The following is a 16,204-nucleotide window of genomic DNA, read 5'->3' as shown; positions in this document are numbered from 1 at the left end:
GGGTGAGGGACACCAGCACAGTGGCCCTTCACGAGGGGGCCTTCTCGTGTCCACCTAATGAAACAAAACAGCGAGTTCTCCAGTGGTCATCACGGTGATTTTCAAAGAATTTCCAAGTAAACGCAGCAACGGTGTCCATAGCCCATCTTCCTCCAGTTCTTCATTTAAAAAATATTTTTTTAATTGTTTATTCACTTTTGAGAGAGAGAGAGAGAGCATGGGGGAGGGGCAGAGAGAGAGGGAGACACAGAACCGGAAGCAGGCTCCAGGCTCCGAGCCATCAGCCCGGAGCCCGACGCGGGGCTCGAACTCACGGACCGCGAGATCGTGACCTGAGCCGAAGTCAGACGCTCAACCGACTGAGCCCCCCCAGGCACCCCTCCTTCAGCTCTTCAGAAGGCTGGGCCCAGGCCACGTAGGTGGAAGGCCTGCTTCCCTAAGACGATGGAGAGGAGCCACCCCGAGCTGGGTCGGACCTGCCTCCACCCTGGCCCTCCTCTCTGCGGCTCTGAGCAAATCACGTAACCTCTTCGGAGCCTCGATTTCCGTATCTTCAGACTGGCAGCTGGAACACTTCCCCACAGGTGATCAAGTGACAGCTTTGCAGAGCTTATCCTAGCCCAGGGCCTGGCTCACCGTGGGCACTGGCTCTGTGCCTTCTGGCCTCCCCACCCCTCAGGGCCCCTTTGTGGCCCTCCCGCCGGGGGCACGGTGTTGTCGATGGCGAAGCAGGTGCATGCGGGAGGAGTCCATTGACGGTACTGTAGGGTTTTGCAGGGGGAGCCTTGGGACCATCAGGCCACGTTAGCTGTCACTGCCTCCGTCGGTAACTAAGGACGGAACGGACACGGGATGGGGCTGGATGTGCCCAGAGACCTTGCGAAGGACCTGTCCAAATAAGTCTCAGCTGTTTGTATTTCCAGATGCCTCGGGACATGTATTGCTTAAATTTTTTAAAAAAGTTTTTAGGAATTTATTTTGAGAGAGCAAGGGTGGGCGGGGGGAGGCACAGAGAGAGAGAATCCCAAGCAGGCTCCGCACTGTCAGTGTAGAGCCTGATGCGGGGCTCGAACTCATGAACCGTGAAATCATGACCTGAGCCGAAATGGAGAGTCGGACGCTTAACTGACTGAGCCACCCAGGCGCCCCTGGACACTTATTTTTTGAATGGGAAATCTACTTAAAAGCTCTAAGATACAGAATGTCCAAAAGGGTGTGGAGTGAAAGCCTCCTTGACGGTCAGTGTCCTTGTGTCCCATCCCCAGAGATGGCCAGTGTTACCAGGCTCTTGCTCCCTATTTGTGACATTTGTCTTTTCCTCATACGTGTAAAGAACACCGGGCGTAAAGAATATCAAATTGCTGGGGCGCCTGGGTGGCTCAGTCGGTTAAGTGTCCGACTTCAGCTCAGGTCACGATCTCACGGTCCGTGAGTTCGAGCCCCGCGTCTGGCTCTGGGCTGATGGCTCAGAGCCTGGAGCCTGCTTCCGATTCCATGTCTCCCTCTCTCTGCCCCTCCCCCGTTCATGCTCTGTCTCTCTCTGTCTCAAAAATGAATAAACGTTAAAAAAAAAAAAAAAGAATATCAAATTGCTCACAATCTCTTATGGATTTATCCTGTGTACATTCTAATTGACCATCACGTGCCTACACTTTTTCCTGGTGAGTTTCATCTGTACGTCAACGTGTATCATATGGTGACACCATCGTCATAAAAATAATTAGCGTGTGGTGAGTGTCCTCAGTAAGTAGGGTCCTAATCTTACCTCTTAGAACTAGTTTGAAAGTCAGCCACATCCAGAGGTGAGCTTTGTTCCCGACAAGACCTGGAACGCTGTCCTCCCTTTGCCCACGCGGAGCCCGGGTCCGGGGAGGCCCCTGGGCAGCGTGTGTGAGTCTCGTCCGTTCCTCCCAGGGTTCTGCCAGGCGGGGAAGGACCTGCGTCTCGTCTCCATTTCCAGTGAGCCCATAGATGTCCCTGCAGGCTTTCTCCTCGTGGGGGCCAAGTCCCCCAGCCTGCCGGACCATCTCCTGGTGTGTGCCGTGGACAAAAGGTTCTTGCCGGATGACAATGGGCACAACGCTCTTCTTGGTAAGTCCTTCCTTTGCCCTTCCCTGTGGCTCTATCCGCATGGGGGACAGGGACAAGAGAGGCCATGGGGGGCGGGGGACAGGCCGCCTTTGGGGGCAGGGGACAGGCCGCCTTTGGGGGCTCTTGATCACTGCGTCCTACCGCCCCGTTTGTTTTTCAGTAGGCTCTGTCCGTGTGAAGTGGAATGTAAATGAGATTTATCCTGAGATGTGGCTGACCTCCTATAGAAAGCCCATCGTTTAGTACTGTCTTGTGCGTATGTTCATCAAGCCTTTTCTAAGCGCCTGCCTGTGTCGAGAATAGGATACGGGCCTTGTGCTCGATGCTTTCAGAGGACATCAGACCCGAGGCGGTGGGAGAACAGGGCTGAGTGTGTGTCCCTGCTTGCGGAACATTCATAGCCTTCTCCAGAAAGTGGGGAGCGATTCCTCCACGGGCCCTGGCCCCTTCACCTGGTCCGGTGTCTCCCATGGAGGAGAATCCGGCAGGCAGAAGGGCTGGTAATGATCTGGTCCAGACGTAGCGTCAGGAAGAGTCTTTGCTGTAGAACACTTCAATTTCATGCTCGATACACCCCCCAAAAGCTGAGTAGCTAAATGCACGCCAGTGGGTATTTACTGAGCGCATTTTAGGTCTGAGGCACTATGCAAAGGACCCGAGAGGGGAGGAGGGGAAGAGGGGAGAGCAAGGATTGACCCGCAGAAGACGAATAGTTCCTGCCACGAGGAGACAGTGACTGTGGGTAAATGCTGAACCAAGGCAGGTGAATGTGGGCTGGACAGACAGACACAGCTCTGGGATGGTGACCGGAGAGAGAGAGAGAGAGAGAGAGAGAGAGAGAGAGAGAGAGAGAGAGAGAGAGAGAAGGTTCTGGCCAACTCCGTCTCTCTAGGCAGGAGAGGCTTATTATAACTAGTTCTCGAGAACAAGAGTAATCCCGGGAAATTCACTCTACCAAAGGAGCTCACGGAGTCCTCCCGTCTCGGATTTAATTTGCTCGTCGAGGCCACTCAGGATGAAACGTGCTGGTAAGACTGTGCCAGTGACTTGGTCAGCGTTTGATCTGGCGGCGGCCGCGGCTTGGGCTGAATGCCACCACTTAGTGACTGTAAAGGAAGTGCGAGGGCAGTAAATCAAGGAGGTCCTGTGTCTTGAAACGTGGGGACAAGAATCTTTGAGTTCATTCACCGCCAGCCCCTAACAGCTTTGGCTCCTCAGGTGGCGAGTGCAGAGGAAGTGGGGGCCTTGTTAATTGCTCGCCAAAAAGCCATCGGAGGTGGGTTACGAGGGCCGGTCGGTAATAACCGACGCTTTCTTCTTTCAAAATAACTTTACGCTCTCAGCTTGCACACTTAACACCGTGTAGGTTTCCTGCAATTAACCCTGATGGGTGTGCGGGACAAGGTGGGCCTACAGCCCTCCGGGGGCCTGGGCTCCGCGCTTTTTAGTGACCTATAAAACGGAAGCTGTGGAATATCTTGGGGGAAGCAATGGCTTTAGCTCCTAATTTATAACCGCCCCCCCCCCCTCCAATTTATAAAGAAAGGAATCTTGTTTTAGTGACTTGGGATCAACAGAGGGATTTTGTCCGAGAAGCTGAAAGATGAAAATCTAGATGTGTGTTTCCATTTTTTGACGACGGGAATTCCTCTCGATTGGCTGATCACTGAGGCAGGAGACGACCTCCAGCTAGAATGTCCTTTTCTCTCGGGGTGTAAATGAGTCCTATGTTCACGCAACATTTGTGGAAAGTGTACCCCGTGTCGAAGGTGGACCTTCAGTTCAGCCCAGGGCCCCAGAGTCAAGTCCAACCTGGTCCTTCGCTGGGAGCTTGCCAGCTGGTGGGAAAGCTCGGCCAGATGGGGACTTTCTAACACATCTCTGGGCGGCACGTGAGAGCTGAGGGTTAAGGTGCCGAGGGGGTACAGGAGGGCACACGGAGCCCAGTGACGGGAACAGTGTCTCAGGGTGTGGTGTGTGAGCTGGGCCCTGAAAAACCAGTGGCATTTTGCGAGTCAGAGAACAATAGCACCTACACGCTAACGGCAGCCACTTTACTAAGCACTTATCGCGTTCTAGAAACTGTTGTAAATAAGTTATCAGTGTACCGGTGGGTACGTTATTATCTAGCATTTGTGCATGAGGTAGCAAAGGCACAGAGAGGTTAACTGACTTGCTCAGGGTCGTCACCCGGCCGGTAAATGGCAGGTCCTGAATTTGAGCCCAGGTGCTCTGGCCCTGGCCCTCCTACTCCGGGGAACGGGTGCCCTCAGGAAGAGGGGGAACCGTGTGCGTGAAGGAACGTGGTGTGCTGGAACGAAGGAGCGGAGGCTGGGAGCGGGGGCTGCTTGGGCCCCGCCTGGGCAAGGCTGCCATTCCTGGGAAGTCATTCTTCAAATAATAATATAATGCATCTGTCTTTATAATCTGTCTTTATAATGCATCTTGTCTTTAACAATTACTAACACACGGCCAGTCTTGTTTCACCCACGACTCCCTCTCGAACTTCTGGATTGTTGGGGAAGCAAACCCCAGACGTGTCGTTTCACCTGTAAACGTTTCCGTGTGTATCTCTAAACAATAAGGGCTCTTTGTTAGAATTCCTATACCGTCATCGTATGTACAAAATTTAACAGTAATGCCGTCAGATTACCCAACAGCCAGTGTGTTCAAATTTTGTCTTACAGTTTTGGTTTTGTTTTGATGGATGTTTTGTTTGAATCGAGAGCCGACCAAGATTGTCCCAAAGCATTTGGCTGACCTGTTGCTAATTCTGTCTTCACGCATAGGTCCCTCCTTCCTAGTTGTCCCTTACAGTTTTTATTTTTGCAAACGTTCAAAGAAGGTGATTTCTGTGTTTGTTTGTTTGTTTATGTTTATTTATCTTTGAGAAAGAGCGAGAGAGAGAGAGCAGGAGAGGGGCCAAGAGAGAGGGAGACACAGAATCCGAAGCAGGTTCCAGGCTCCGAGCTGTCAGCACAGAGCCTGGCACGGGGCTCGAACTCACAGCGAGTTTTCATGACCTGAGCCGAAGTTGGACGCCTAACCGACTGAGCCGCCCCTGATTGCTGTGTTGTTAACTTGCAGTGTAGAACGATCTCTTAGAGGTCACATGAATAACTGATTTCTGCCCCCTTCTTCCAAAGCGACAATTAGGGGCAGGGGAAGTGGCCGTGAGCCTCTTGCAGGATTCCGGGGGTCTTGTTGGTTATGTGGCAAGAATGCGCCACCAGCCAGCCTTGAGGTTGGTCCCATCTTCCTGTGCCCATCACCCCCATCCCGTTTCTGTCTCATCTGAAGCCTGACGCGGCTCTTAAGGCTTTCCCTGTGCCTCTGGCTGCTGCCTGGTACACTCTGGCCTGTGTCCCCCTTCCCAGGCACACGCGGGAGAATTGCAAAGGGAGGTGCACTTTGGAGTCCTCCAAGAGGCCCACCTTCAGAGACGCAAGGAGAAAGTAGATCCCTTGCGTACTTTAGTCGGAACGTGGCCAGAATACCGAGGCTGGGGGCCATGGACGTGTTTTTTCCTCATTCGCCGTTAGGCTCTATTTACCTCCACGACGAGGATCGTGGCAGAAACAACAGCAGTCAAATATAAAGTGGAAAAGGAGGAAGTTGCCCATCACCCCCAAGTGAACCTCCATTGTACTTTGCCCATTTTCTTCTCCGTGCACCATCCAGGTGGGGCATTTGAAATGATTTTCACAGCTTGTATTTCACAAGTGTGGACATAAGGCTCGTTTTGGTTTTTCTGCTTCATTTGCTGCAATACCCCAGGACGATGCTACTTTTATCCCAAGTCGCCGTTCGCTTTCAGGGAACAGGAGGGCAGGCCTGCCTGTGATGACTCCGTCCTTAAAAGGAGCACGGAGCCCCTCTCAAGGTCTGACCTCGGCCTTAGGGTCCAATTTAAGCCCTGCCTCGCCAGGAGGTCTTTCCATGGAAGGGGGAGCACGTGTGGGCACCAGTTTGGGGTGTGCATGTGCGACACCACCCGGGGTGCCAAACGCAGCTTGGCCGGGCCTGAGGGGAAACTCGATAGTGCCGCCCCCGTGTGGTCAAGAAAGACTCGTTTTTATGGAATAGTTCCTGGGTGGTGGTAACCTCGAAGGAACCGTTTCTCTGCACTCTGGATATTTATGCCGGAGAGTTTGAGGATTCAGGACAGGCTTTCTAGGCCTGTCTTCTAGAGAGAGTATCATCCTGGGGCTCCTGGGTGGCTCAGACGGTTGAGCGTCCGGCTTCGGCTCAGGTCATGATCTCGCGGTCTGTGGGTTCGAGCCCCGCATCAGGCTCTGTGCTGACAGCTCGGAGCCTGGACCTGCTTCGGATTCTGTGTCTCCTTCTCTCTCTGCCCCCCTCCCCCCGCCCCATCTCACACTCTGTCTCTCTCTCCTTCAAAAATAAATAAACATAAAAAAGAAAAAAATTAAAGAGAGTATCATCCTGGTCCTGGTCCTGATTATCTCCCTGGTCCTGAGGCAGATTTCCAAAGAGAACGGCTCATTTTATTCTTCCTCGTGAAATTTTTTTACTGCCGTTGAGACGACTTCTGGGAAAATTAGAATTGCCTCACATGTTCAGCTGGGGGTGGCTTAAACCATTTCCCCTGTCTCCAGGGACCAGTTGGTCAGCCGTCCTGTGGTCCCGAGTCACCTCTTAGAAGAGCAGTCCGTATTTGCTGCAGCTTGCAGCTGGCTCCCCAAATACTTACCAGGCAGACCCAGGCCTTCCACCTTCGGAACCACGAGAAGGCCTTCCCGATGGCCCGTGGTCCCATCCCTCCATCTGAAAGGGCGCAGTGGTCCCACCGCCCACATTTGTCACGGATCAAAGGCCTGTGGTCCACGTAGCTGTCTCTGGATGGCAGCAGGGCCCCGGGAGAGTGCTTTCCGCACACCTTGGTCTTGTAGTTCTGTTTCTCGTTCATCCATCTTTTCAACACTTGGGGTCAGAATCCCTTCCAGAGAGCTTGGAAGGTTTCTCAGGGCCTTGTTTTTTTGTTTTTTTCCCCCCATTTCATTATTTACCTATTTATCTTTTAACTTACGTCCAAGTCAGTTAGCATATCGTGCAATAGTGATTTCAGGAGTAGATTCCAGTGATTCATCCCCGATGTGTAACACCCAGCGCTCCTCCCTTAATGCCCCTTGCCCATTCAGCCCATCCCCCCCTCCCACAACTTGTGCAGCCACCCTCAGTTTGCTCTTTGTGTTTTCAAGAGTCCTCCTCCTTGTTTTTAGAATCTTTTTGCTTCCCTTCCCTTATGTCCATCCGTTTGGTATCTTACATTGCACATACGAGTGAAGTCATATGATCTTGGTCTTTCTCTAATTTCGCTGAGCATAATCCCCTCTAGTTCCATCCAGTATTCTTAAATGGCAGCTGAGCTGCGTTTGTCTTCAGAGATCCAGGTTGGAGACAAAGGAAGAAATAAAAACATTAGATTGTTATTTCAAAGGAGGTGCAGACATCCTGATACGTTCACGTTGATAGTCAGCCTGTTTCGCCTCTCCTTCCCTTCTGATATCTACCGTCTATGACGTGCTGGACGCTGGTCTGCGCACAGACACTTAAGATAGACAGACATAACCCACCCCTACGTGCAGTCACCCCATGACGCTGGTCCTTTAGAGCAAGGGAATAGCTATGGGAGAAAAGATGCGAATTTCAATGACTAAACACTGAAAAAGGTTACGATGGTTCTCTGTTCAATATGAAGAGCTGTAGGGGAGGACAGGGAGCTTCAGCCCTTCGGGTCAAGGGAAGCCCCGAAGAAGTGGATGTTTGAGTCGGGCATTGAGTGGCAGGGACGCATGCAACACGCAGGTGGGACTCAAGGGAGGAAGAGTGTGAGCCTGGAGGCATGAGGGCGGTGGGAGTGGGCGGGCGGGTCCGCTCGGGGATTGGGCCCAGCAGAGCGAGGAACAGGGGCGAAGGCTGGAGCCATGGGGGTTGGGTAGCATTTGGGGTGGCCTTGAATGCCACGCTTGTCAGTCTCCACCCCATTCGCCTGCTGGGCTGGAGTGCCACACCGTCTACCTCCACTGGGGAATATTCCGTGACTCTCAGGTCCTCAGCCCTCCCCAAAGAAGGATTCGTGTCCCACGGGGCCGGGTGTTGTGTCAGTTGAGCTGAGTGACCTTGTCTGGAGGACGGTAAAAGGGCCAGCATCTCGCTGGCTCTCTGCGCGTGTTAGTTCCTTTCCTGTCCCTTTAAGAACAAGGAAATGGCACAGTGCCTGGCATCTCTTCGATACTTTGTCTGTTTGCTCTGGTGCAGAGAGAACAGGATTCTGGAAGTTTAAACTAAACCTGTCCCTGTCCTGTGGCTAGACCGAGAGATCTGTCCCTATTTCTAAGGCCTTTTAAGGAGGATTAAATGTGCTTAAAATAGATCAGAAAATGCAGTGAGTGTCTGTACTGTAGGTGCCTTATTTCTCTGTGGGGATGTTTTGAACCTTCATGAACACGTCGCTTTGAACATTGGCCAGAGGCCTCAGGAATACCCTGTTTGAAAGCAGGGCTCACACACCGAGCCGCGTGGCCCTCGTGGGCTAAGTCAAAGTGACCTTTGGAAACTTGTCGGCCAGAGAATATGATGAAACAGATCAGTCTCTGCTTGAGGGTCTTTCCTGCCAAAGGACCTTGCACCATAGAAACCAGACGCCCCAGTGGGCGAAGCAAGGTCCTCAGGAAGGTCTTCTTGAGATGGTGGGTGTAGACCAGAGCAGCTAGGCCAGTCGTCACATTTGTCCCATGTTCACCGGCGGTTGCACTGAGTGTGGTTTGAATGGACTTTATAGCTTGTAAAGGTCTCTTTATCCCTATTCGCTGGATTTTCATGGTTCGTAAGAGGTCGTTTTGTCATCGGGCGACCCTTCTGGAGCCTCACAGCTGGTGGGAACCTCCGTCCGTCCCCAGAAAGGCCCATTCCGGCCTCGGCCGCAGGATGCCAACGTTGTGACAGCCACACCGGGGCAGCGGGTCTCCGTTCTGCTGGTGGCCAAACCCTTCCAGCCCCCACCCCGTGGAGCTCTCTTTGTTTCTTGCAGCGACTCATGGGGTCAGGATGCAGTTTGGGGCTCCTGGGAGGTCGTCAGTGGTCTGATGGCTTTGAGATTCTGTGACCGGCCAGCACTGAAGGAGATGGGCGTGGACCACTTCCTGCAGGCACTTGATCAGTGTAGACGGTTGAATGCGATAGTCTCATCTTGTAATGTTTCCTGTGTGTATAGGCTTTAAAATCTGTCCCCCCCGCCCCCCGCCCCCCGGCAAGTTCAGTCTTCCAAGCTTCAGGGCCTCCTCCATGACTAAGTCTTCTTGGGCCTCCTTCTGTTCCAGTCAAGGTCATCTCGACCCTTGGACCCACATAAGGTGCTAGGGACCTTTGCCCCGTGGAATTTTCGGGTTCGTGGCACGGGATGGGAGTATTTAGAATTTCCACAAAGTCTGCGTTATTTGACGAGTATGTTGGAGGTAAGTTGGAGACCTTCGTGGTGGTTTCCCTCCCCCAGGTTTCTCTGGGAATTGCGTTGGCTGTGGAAAGAAAGGCTTCTGCTACTTCACAGAATTCTCTAATCACATAAATCTCAAGTTGACCACTCAGCCCAAGAAGCAGAAACACTTGAAGTATTACCTGGTCCGCAACGCACAAGGGACTCTAACCAAAGGACCTCTCATCTGTTGGAAAGGCTCAGGTGAGCAGTTCGGCTTTGAGCAGGGTTGGGTGGGTGAACGGGGGCCCTCCAAGAGGGCCCAGGTGCCTGTCAGCCGGACTTGGAGGCGCGCCCAGGCTCCGTGGGCACAATCGCAGGCAGAAGGTCAGCCCCGTGAAATCAAAGCGCTGCTTTGCATTGTGGGTAAACATTTGGAGTGCCAGCCTAATTGTGTGGGACGTTTAAAAGTTTGCAGGGGGCTACACCATCCTGTGTCTTCTTGTGGCAAGCGTTTGGGACAGAGGTTCTCAACCCCGGGGTGATTCTGTCCCCCATCGTGACTGGAGAGCGCTACTGCCATCTGGTGGATGGAGGCCAGAGATGCTGCTAAACATCCGGCAGCACACAGGATAGCCCTTTCTGCCCCCTCCCCACGCTCCCCCTGCCCCGTACCGCAACCCACAAAGAACGATCAAGCCTAAATAATCAGCGGTGCCGAGGTTGAGAAACTCTGATTTAGAGAAATAATGGGTTGGATGATACCCGTCCTCTCTCCGCCCCGAACCCTGTGAAGGCCAGTGTCGTAGAAGTCACTGGGCTTCCCTCCTCCCTCCTGTCTCCCGGATCACCCACGGCTAAGTCAACTATGGAGAGAAGAGGGTGGGGGGCAGTGGATTTTCAGAGGCCCAGCCTTGGACGGCCCCTGAGAGGCCCCCACTCAGCCAGCTGTGCAGGGACATGTCCTAGGAGGGGTCTCCACGAGAACCTTGTCTGGGTTGGTTCATCTCTGGTCACCTGGCCTCTCCTGGCCAGCCTCTGTGAATAGAAGGAAGGGACTTCAGGAAGGGCTGGCTCGGGGCCTTCCTCCCCCACCCCTACTCCTTTTCTTACTTGACTCAGTAAACATTTCTTGAGCTCCTGGTACCGAGAATTAGTGGTACCAAGTGGTGCTTCTGCCGTGGGACCCAGGAAGAGTCTTTGATCACGTGCTGTGACCAAACACCTCACAGGCTAGATGCAACTCCTGGGAGGGAATCTTTCCAGCAGAGGGTGGCTGTCAGGACAGGGGGCTCTCAGCTCTTTCTCTGCCTCTGAGTAATAATCTGTTCTTTCCTTGGGCTTGAAGGGCAGCGATGGGGGTGACTCATTCGTGTCCTCTGTTTTTCTGTTTGTCCCAAACGCTCAGGGTTGCTCCCCCTCCTGATAATCAGAGCTGCCCCTCGGACGGATCCCCCTGCCCTTGGCACGGAGCCGTGGGGGTTATTGCACCCCCGCCTCCCCCAGCTACGCCGAGGCAAGGCTGGTGTGGCGTTGGCACCGTTTTGGTTATCTAGGTGTCTGGCTCTCTTGGGGGACAGCCTCCGGTCTAGGAAGGCCTCGCGTGACCGGGGTTGGGGGGGGGGGGGGAGTTGTTTTTCATGCACGCGTCTTGCCCCCTTAGAGTTCAGAAGCCGGCCGACCTCCGCCAGTGCCTGTTCCAGCTCACTCTTCCCGCCAGCGGAGAGCTCCGGGCCTCTGGCTGCCTTCTCCAACGAGCCCGTTCCCGGAGCCAGCCCGAGCGTCCCCCTGGGAGCCCAGCAGGCAGGTGAGGCGACCGAGAAGCACAAAGGAGCTAAACCCACAAGCCTGGCAGCTTGAGGGTGCAGCCCAAGCGATCTTCTTGTTTCTTTTTGTAAAGTGTGTTTATTTTTGAGAGTGGGGGGGGCGGCAGAGAGAGAGAGAGAGAGAGAGAGAGAGAGAGAATCCCAAGCAGGCTCCGTGCTGTTAGCGCAGAGCCGGAGGGGGGGCTCGATCTCATGAACTGTGAGATCACGACCTGAGCCGAGATCAAGAGCTGGATGAGTCACCGACTGAGCCACCCAGGTGCCCCTGCAGCCAAACGTTTTTCAAGATAAATAAGAAGCGTGCTTTGTACATCATCTTTGCCTACAAAGCCTGAGCATTTTATCTTGAATTTGTAGTAGTTTCTGGCACAGAATGCTGTGTTGTGTTTAAAAAAAAATTTTTTTTTTTTAATTTATTTTTGAGAAGGAGCAGGAGAGGAGCAGAGAGAGGGGGACAGAGGATCCCACGCAGGCTCCACGCTGACGGCACAGGGCCTGATGCGGGTCTTGAACTCACAAACTGTGAGGTCATGACCTGAGTCTAAGTCGAACACTTCACTGACTGAGCCACCCAGGCGCCCCCGCATGCTGTGTTTTTAATTTGGAAAGATGTCCTCTGTTGCTGTCTGCTACGTAATACGATCCCCTTATCGGTGGTGTGGTGAATTGGGGTCCCTCAGCACCCCCCCCCCCCCAGTTTGCAGTGGGGAGCCTGCAAGGGGCAGGTGAGACGAGCAAGGGCCGTCTACCGTGTGCTTAGGATCCCACAAGTCTGGGCATGTGCCTCCTTGAGTCTTAACAGCCTCCCTGCAAGCAGGCTTGGGTTTCCCCGCGGTACTTCTGGGGAACCTGAGGCTCAGCTGCGTGCCTGGGGTCTCCCGGGCAGTTGCAGGTGAAGTCAAAATTTGACAAGCAGGGGTTTCTGGGTCGTGTGCTTGGCATTTTGCCATCCTGAACGGACCTTCGAGCATGGTCGCCGTTGACTCCAGCAGGCTTCTCAAGGGCTTGGGAGGCTTGGCTGTTTTCGTTCTCCGGCCCACGAGGTCTGTAGAGGGGCCTAGTGAGGGGAGTCGGTGCCCTGGCTCCCACGAAGAGGCCACGCCAGGGTTGGGAACTGTGCCCTCCCACCGAGGCCCCGGGCCTCCCTCTCTGCACGCCGTCTGCTCTTGTCCTCACCGCGCCCGGGCCCCCAGGAACCGCTGCTACCATGGCGGCCGGGGAGCCCTTGGCCTTTGCCATGGGAATAGCTGGGTGTGAGTTTCCAGCACTGAGAGCCTCTGACTGGGCGATTCGGGGCAATTGATTTCAACTCTTCGCGTCCCTGTTTCCTCGCCTGTAAAGCTGGAGCAGATCTTTTCTAATTTGCAGGGTGATTGCAAGAGTTAAGTATGGTGCCAATAGGAAATACTCAGCGCTCACTACCTGCCAGGCACTGTTCGGCACGTTTCTTTGAAATCCTGCCTTTCTCCCAGTGGCTCTGTTATTGTCCCCTTTTGTAGCTGAGAAAGCTGAGGCATAAGGGGTTCAGAAGGTTAAGTAAGGTCACTCGGCCCCGGGCGGCAACCGAGCAGGGGATTCAGACCCAGGGCAGTGGGCTTCAGAACTGTGCCCCTAAGCCCCTCACCATGCCACCTCACCCACAAGAAAGGTTTTGTGCTGCCCCCGACTCTGGGGGGCCTTCCAGACCACGCTGGCTGATGTGAGCACGTAAGCAGTGAGCCTCACAAGACCAGAACCCATAATTTCCCCCGGCATTATCCTCAGACCTGGGGAGCCCCAGGGCCCTGGGTGACTGCGTGCCCTACAACTGTCATGAGCGTGTTTGGTGCAAACCAGAGCCTGGGGGGTGAGGGTGTGGGAGAAGGGAGGCGGATCAGCCTCGGGTGCACTCCTGGGATGCAGGGGCCCCACTGGCCACTCCTGTCTCCCTGGTCCTTCATTGACCCGGGCTGTGCGCTCACTGGAACAGGAGTGTGCGTGCATGGGTGTGTGTCCTCAGTGGGCAGAACCACTTGTCGGCTAGTTGGTAAAAATGGAAGAGAAGTAATTTCCTGCTAAGCGGGGCTCCTATGAACTGACTCTGTGCTTCCCCTTTTCTCTCTCTCTGCTGCCAGGACCAGCCTCTGAGCACCCCTCACTTGCTACGGCCGTGGGTCCAGCTGTTTTCAATGGCAAAGATTCTCCGAAGCACCAACAGCTGGTGAAGAACGACCTCTCGGCCATGCCACGGCCCTCGGCATTAGGTAGCATCGCCTGTCCTGGGGGGGGGGGGGGGCGGTCTTGCTTTTTTCTAGGCCAGGCTGTTGTGGGGGTTGTGGGCGCCACCGTACTGGGGCCACTGAGCCTCACGGAGTGGGTGTGGCATGGAGAGAGAGTCAGGACAGGCCGGCAGGTGCCTCCCGGGTCCGCGGGGCTGTGCCCAGGCTCTGGTGTGGGTGGGGCCGTGGCTTCGTCCACCGACTTGGGTGATGGGTGTATGGCAAGAAGCAGCGGGAGCCCCTTGTGAGGTGGGCGACCAGTCTTGTGGGCTACACGTCAGGAGGGCTGTGAAGTCCTGGAGAAATAGGGGGCAGTGTGGTGTCATGGGAAAAACACGGGCTCCAAAATCAGATAAATACGAATTCGAAACTCAACGCTGTCTCTTATTGGTCAGGGGGATCTTGGACAAGCCTTCTGGCTAAATTGTTCCCTCATCTGGAGATCAGAATTCTGCATCCAGGGCAGCTGAGAGGGTCAGGTGAGGTGCTGTATGGAGATTCACACACATCTGGCAGCTCACTGAGTGACCATGCCCCCCTCGGCATCATCACTGAGCTCCTTTGCAGGGAGGACTTCCTGGAGGAGGTGACAGTCGAGCTGTACCTTAGAGCTGGGGAAGCGTGAGAGGCGGTGAGGGAGGAAGCTCAGAAGAGGATGAAGAGGTGCACGAAAGGGTTACACAGACCTTCTGCTAGAGTAGAGGCCGTGGAGCCTCTGACTCCGAGCTCAGTGCTCGCCCCTCTGGGCTGTCAGGAGCCATTTAGTAAGCCAGGGTTACCTCTCTCCCCGTCCTCCCTGCACGCAGCTGAGTGGATTTTGGCAGCCAAGACTGTCCAACTGGAAGAGCCCGTAGTAACTCTCTGGTCCCACATTCTGTTTGGTAGAGAAGGGAAGTGAGGCCCAGAGAGGCAGCCCAGGCCTAGAGGCCAGGCTTCCCTGCTTCTGTTACATGGCCGGCAGAGGACATCCCTGGTCCAAGACCAGTGTCCCCTCCCTGGTGGAAGGACCAGTGTCTTTTCTGAATTGGACCTGAGACTCCCCAGTCCTAACCAGCGTGGAATCTGAGGTCCAGCCTCTATCCCCCCTCCAGCCGCTCCGGGCTGTGACTGGTGTTTCTTGGCAAGGTGCTGAATTTAGGGTGGCCCCGTGGCCGACGACCAGGGCTCTGGGATGGTGATGGCAGCCTTGCACTGTGGCACCTGCCCGGCCTGCGTGGAGGCCTGTATACGTCCAGCCTTTGCCCGGGCATCGGGGCACGGGGGCCCCACTCCGCGGTGAACAAGGAGCCGTGTGGGAAGTAGAATGCCCCTAGTCCCTGGCAGCCCTCGAACCCTTCTGGAATCTGGCCCCAACCAACCTGAGGAACCTTACTCATTCCCCACTGTTTGAGACCGCCACGCTCCAGGAGTGCCCTCCCCTTCCTGTCCTCACCCCTGGTCACGCACTGAGTCCTGACTGCCGCTAAACCTGCCTTTCAGGGCTTAGCTCAGCTGTCCCCTCCTCCTGCAGCGGGGGTACCTTCCCTGGTCTCAGTTCCATGGCCATCCGTGTCCGTCAGGTACCGAAGGTCCTGAGAGCAGGGCCAGCGTCCTTCCCATCTTGGGGCCTCGGCACCTGGCCGCCCGGGACACCTTCACAGACTGAACACAGTTGTTCAGACGGCACAGCCGAAACGTCAGAGGTCCTGTGCCTTCCCGCCCGCTCTGGGGAGAGAGGAAGCCCATGTTAATCAACTGCTCCTAAAACGACAAGAGGTGTTGAATTCGGGCTTGAGGGCTGTCGCTCAGTGGTCCTGAGTGGAAAAGTCCTGCCCCCTCGCGGGGGGGCGTTAGCAAGTGCCCAGGATCCTTGCTTGGTCCACACAGGGGGGTCTGGGTGCTACGTGTCCTGGAGTGACATGGAAGTCTACGTAATAAAAACTCGCTCACCCAAAATGCCAAGGGGTGCCCCCCACCCCGATACCAGGAGACACCGCGAGGGCTGGTCCACAGTGGCACCACAGGGACGACTCCCAGTGACGTCACTTTGGGAGAGTCGAGCTGGGTCCAGCAGAGCGGTGAGGGCTTGTGTCCCAAAGGGGGAGGACATCTGTAGACCCTCCATCCGTAGTATCGAGGCCTGGCCCCTCTACGGTGGCTGAGTGTGGTTTCCAGAGGCGTCTTGGTCTCTGTGGGGCGCCTCTGTCCGCACCTGAGGACAGATGTGCGGGCAGTAGAAGGTAATAGAAGATAAACGGAACAGCGGTTATAGTAGCTGCCTCAGGTGTTGCCGGGAGGAGGCGTGTCTAAGGAGCCCGCCTGCTCGAAAGCTCTGTGTGAGCCACCTGTTTTCTGTTTTCACTTTTTGTTCCCTTTGTTCATTTTTGATCAGTCTAAGGCGGAGTCAAGCATAATTTTACCACTTTTAACAGACCCTGGAGCAAGACCCTGCAGGGCGCTTAAGCAAAACCAGGGTGCCCACGAACGGTGGCATTTTCTCATTCTCGTTTCCAGAAGTCTGGTTCTGTAGGTCAGGGTGGGGCCCGGGAGTGGATGGTTTTAGCAGGCCCCTGCTGCTTCTCCCCAGCTCCTTCTCAGGCCAGATTTGTAGGAAC

At 54.8% G+C, this 16,204-nt stretch overlaps 1 protein-coding gene across 10 annotated transcripts in view; it reads left to right on the top strand.

The window, feature by feature from the left end:
- The window catches only part of GREB1 (growth regulating estrogen receptor binding 1), a 145,288-nt gene that overhangs the window by 75,154 nt on the left and 53,930 nt on the right, over positions 1-16,204 (top strand). For 9 of the 10 annotated variants that reach the window (XM_042933657.1, XM_042933653.1, XM_042933660.1 and 6 more), the window contains exons 4-7: positions 1,915-2,091; positions 9,608-9,790; positions 11,190-11,333; positions 13,467-13,595. In XM_042933657.1, coding sequence (XP_042789591.1) covers positions 1,915-2,091; positions 9,608-9,790; positions 11,190-11,333; positions 13,467-13,595 — 633 coding nt within the window. Of the gene's footprint in view, positions 1-1,914; positions 2,092-9,607; positions 9,791-11,189; positions 11,334-13,466; positions 13,596-14,044; positions 14,090-16,204 lie in introns of those variants that run through there. The other variant, XM_042933661.1, reaches the window with a different exon arrangement.

The sequence above is a fragment of the Panthera leo genome, chromosome A3 (assembly GCF_018350215.1).
Source record: "Panthera leo isolate Ple1 chromosome A3, P.leo_Ple1_pat1.1, whole genome shotgun sequence".
Classification (NCBI taxonomy): Eukaryota; Metazoa; Chordata; class Mammalia; order Carnivora; family Felidae; genus Panthera; species Panthera leo.
This window is presented reverse-complemented; position numbering and strand designations above follow the sequence as displayed.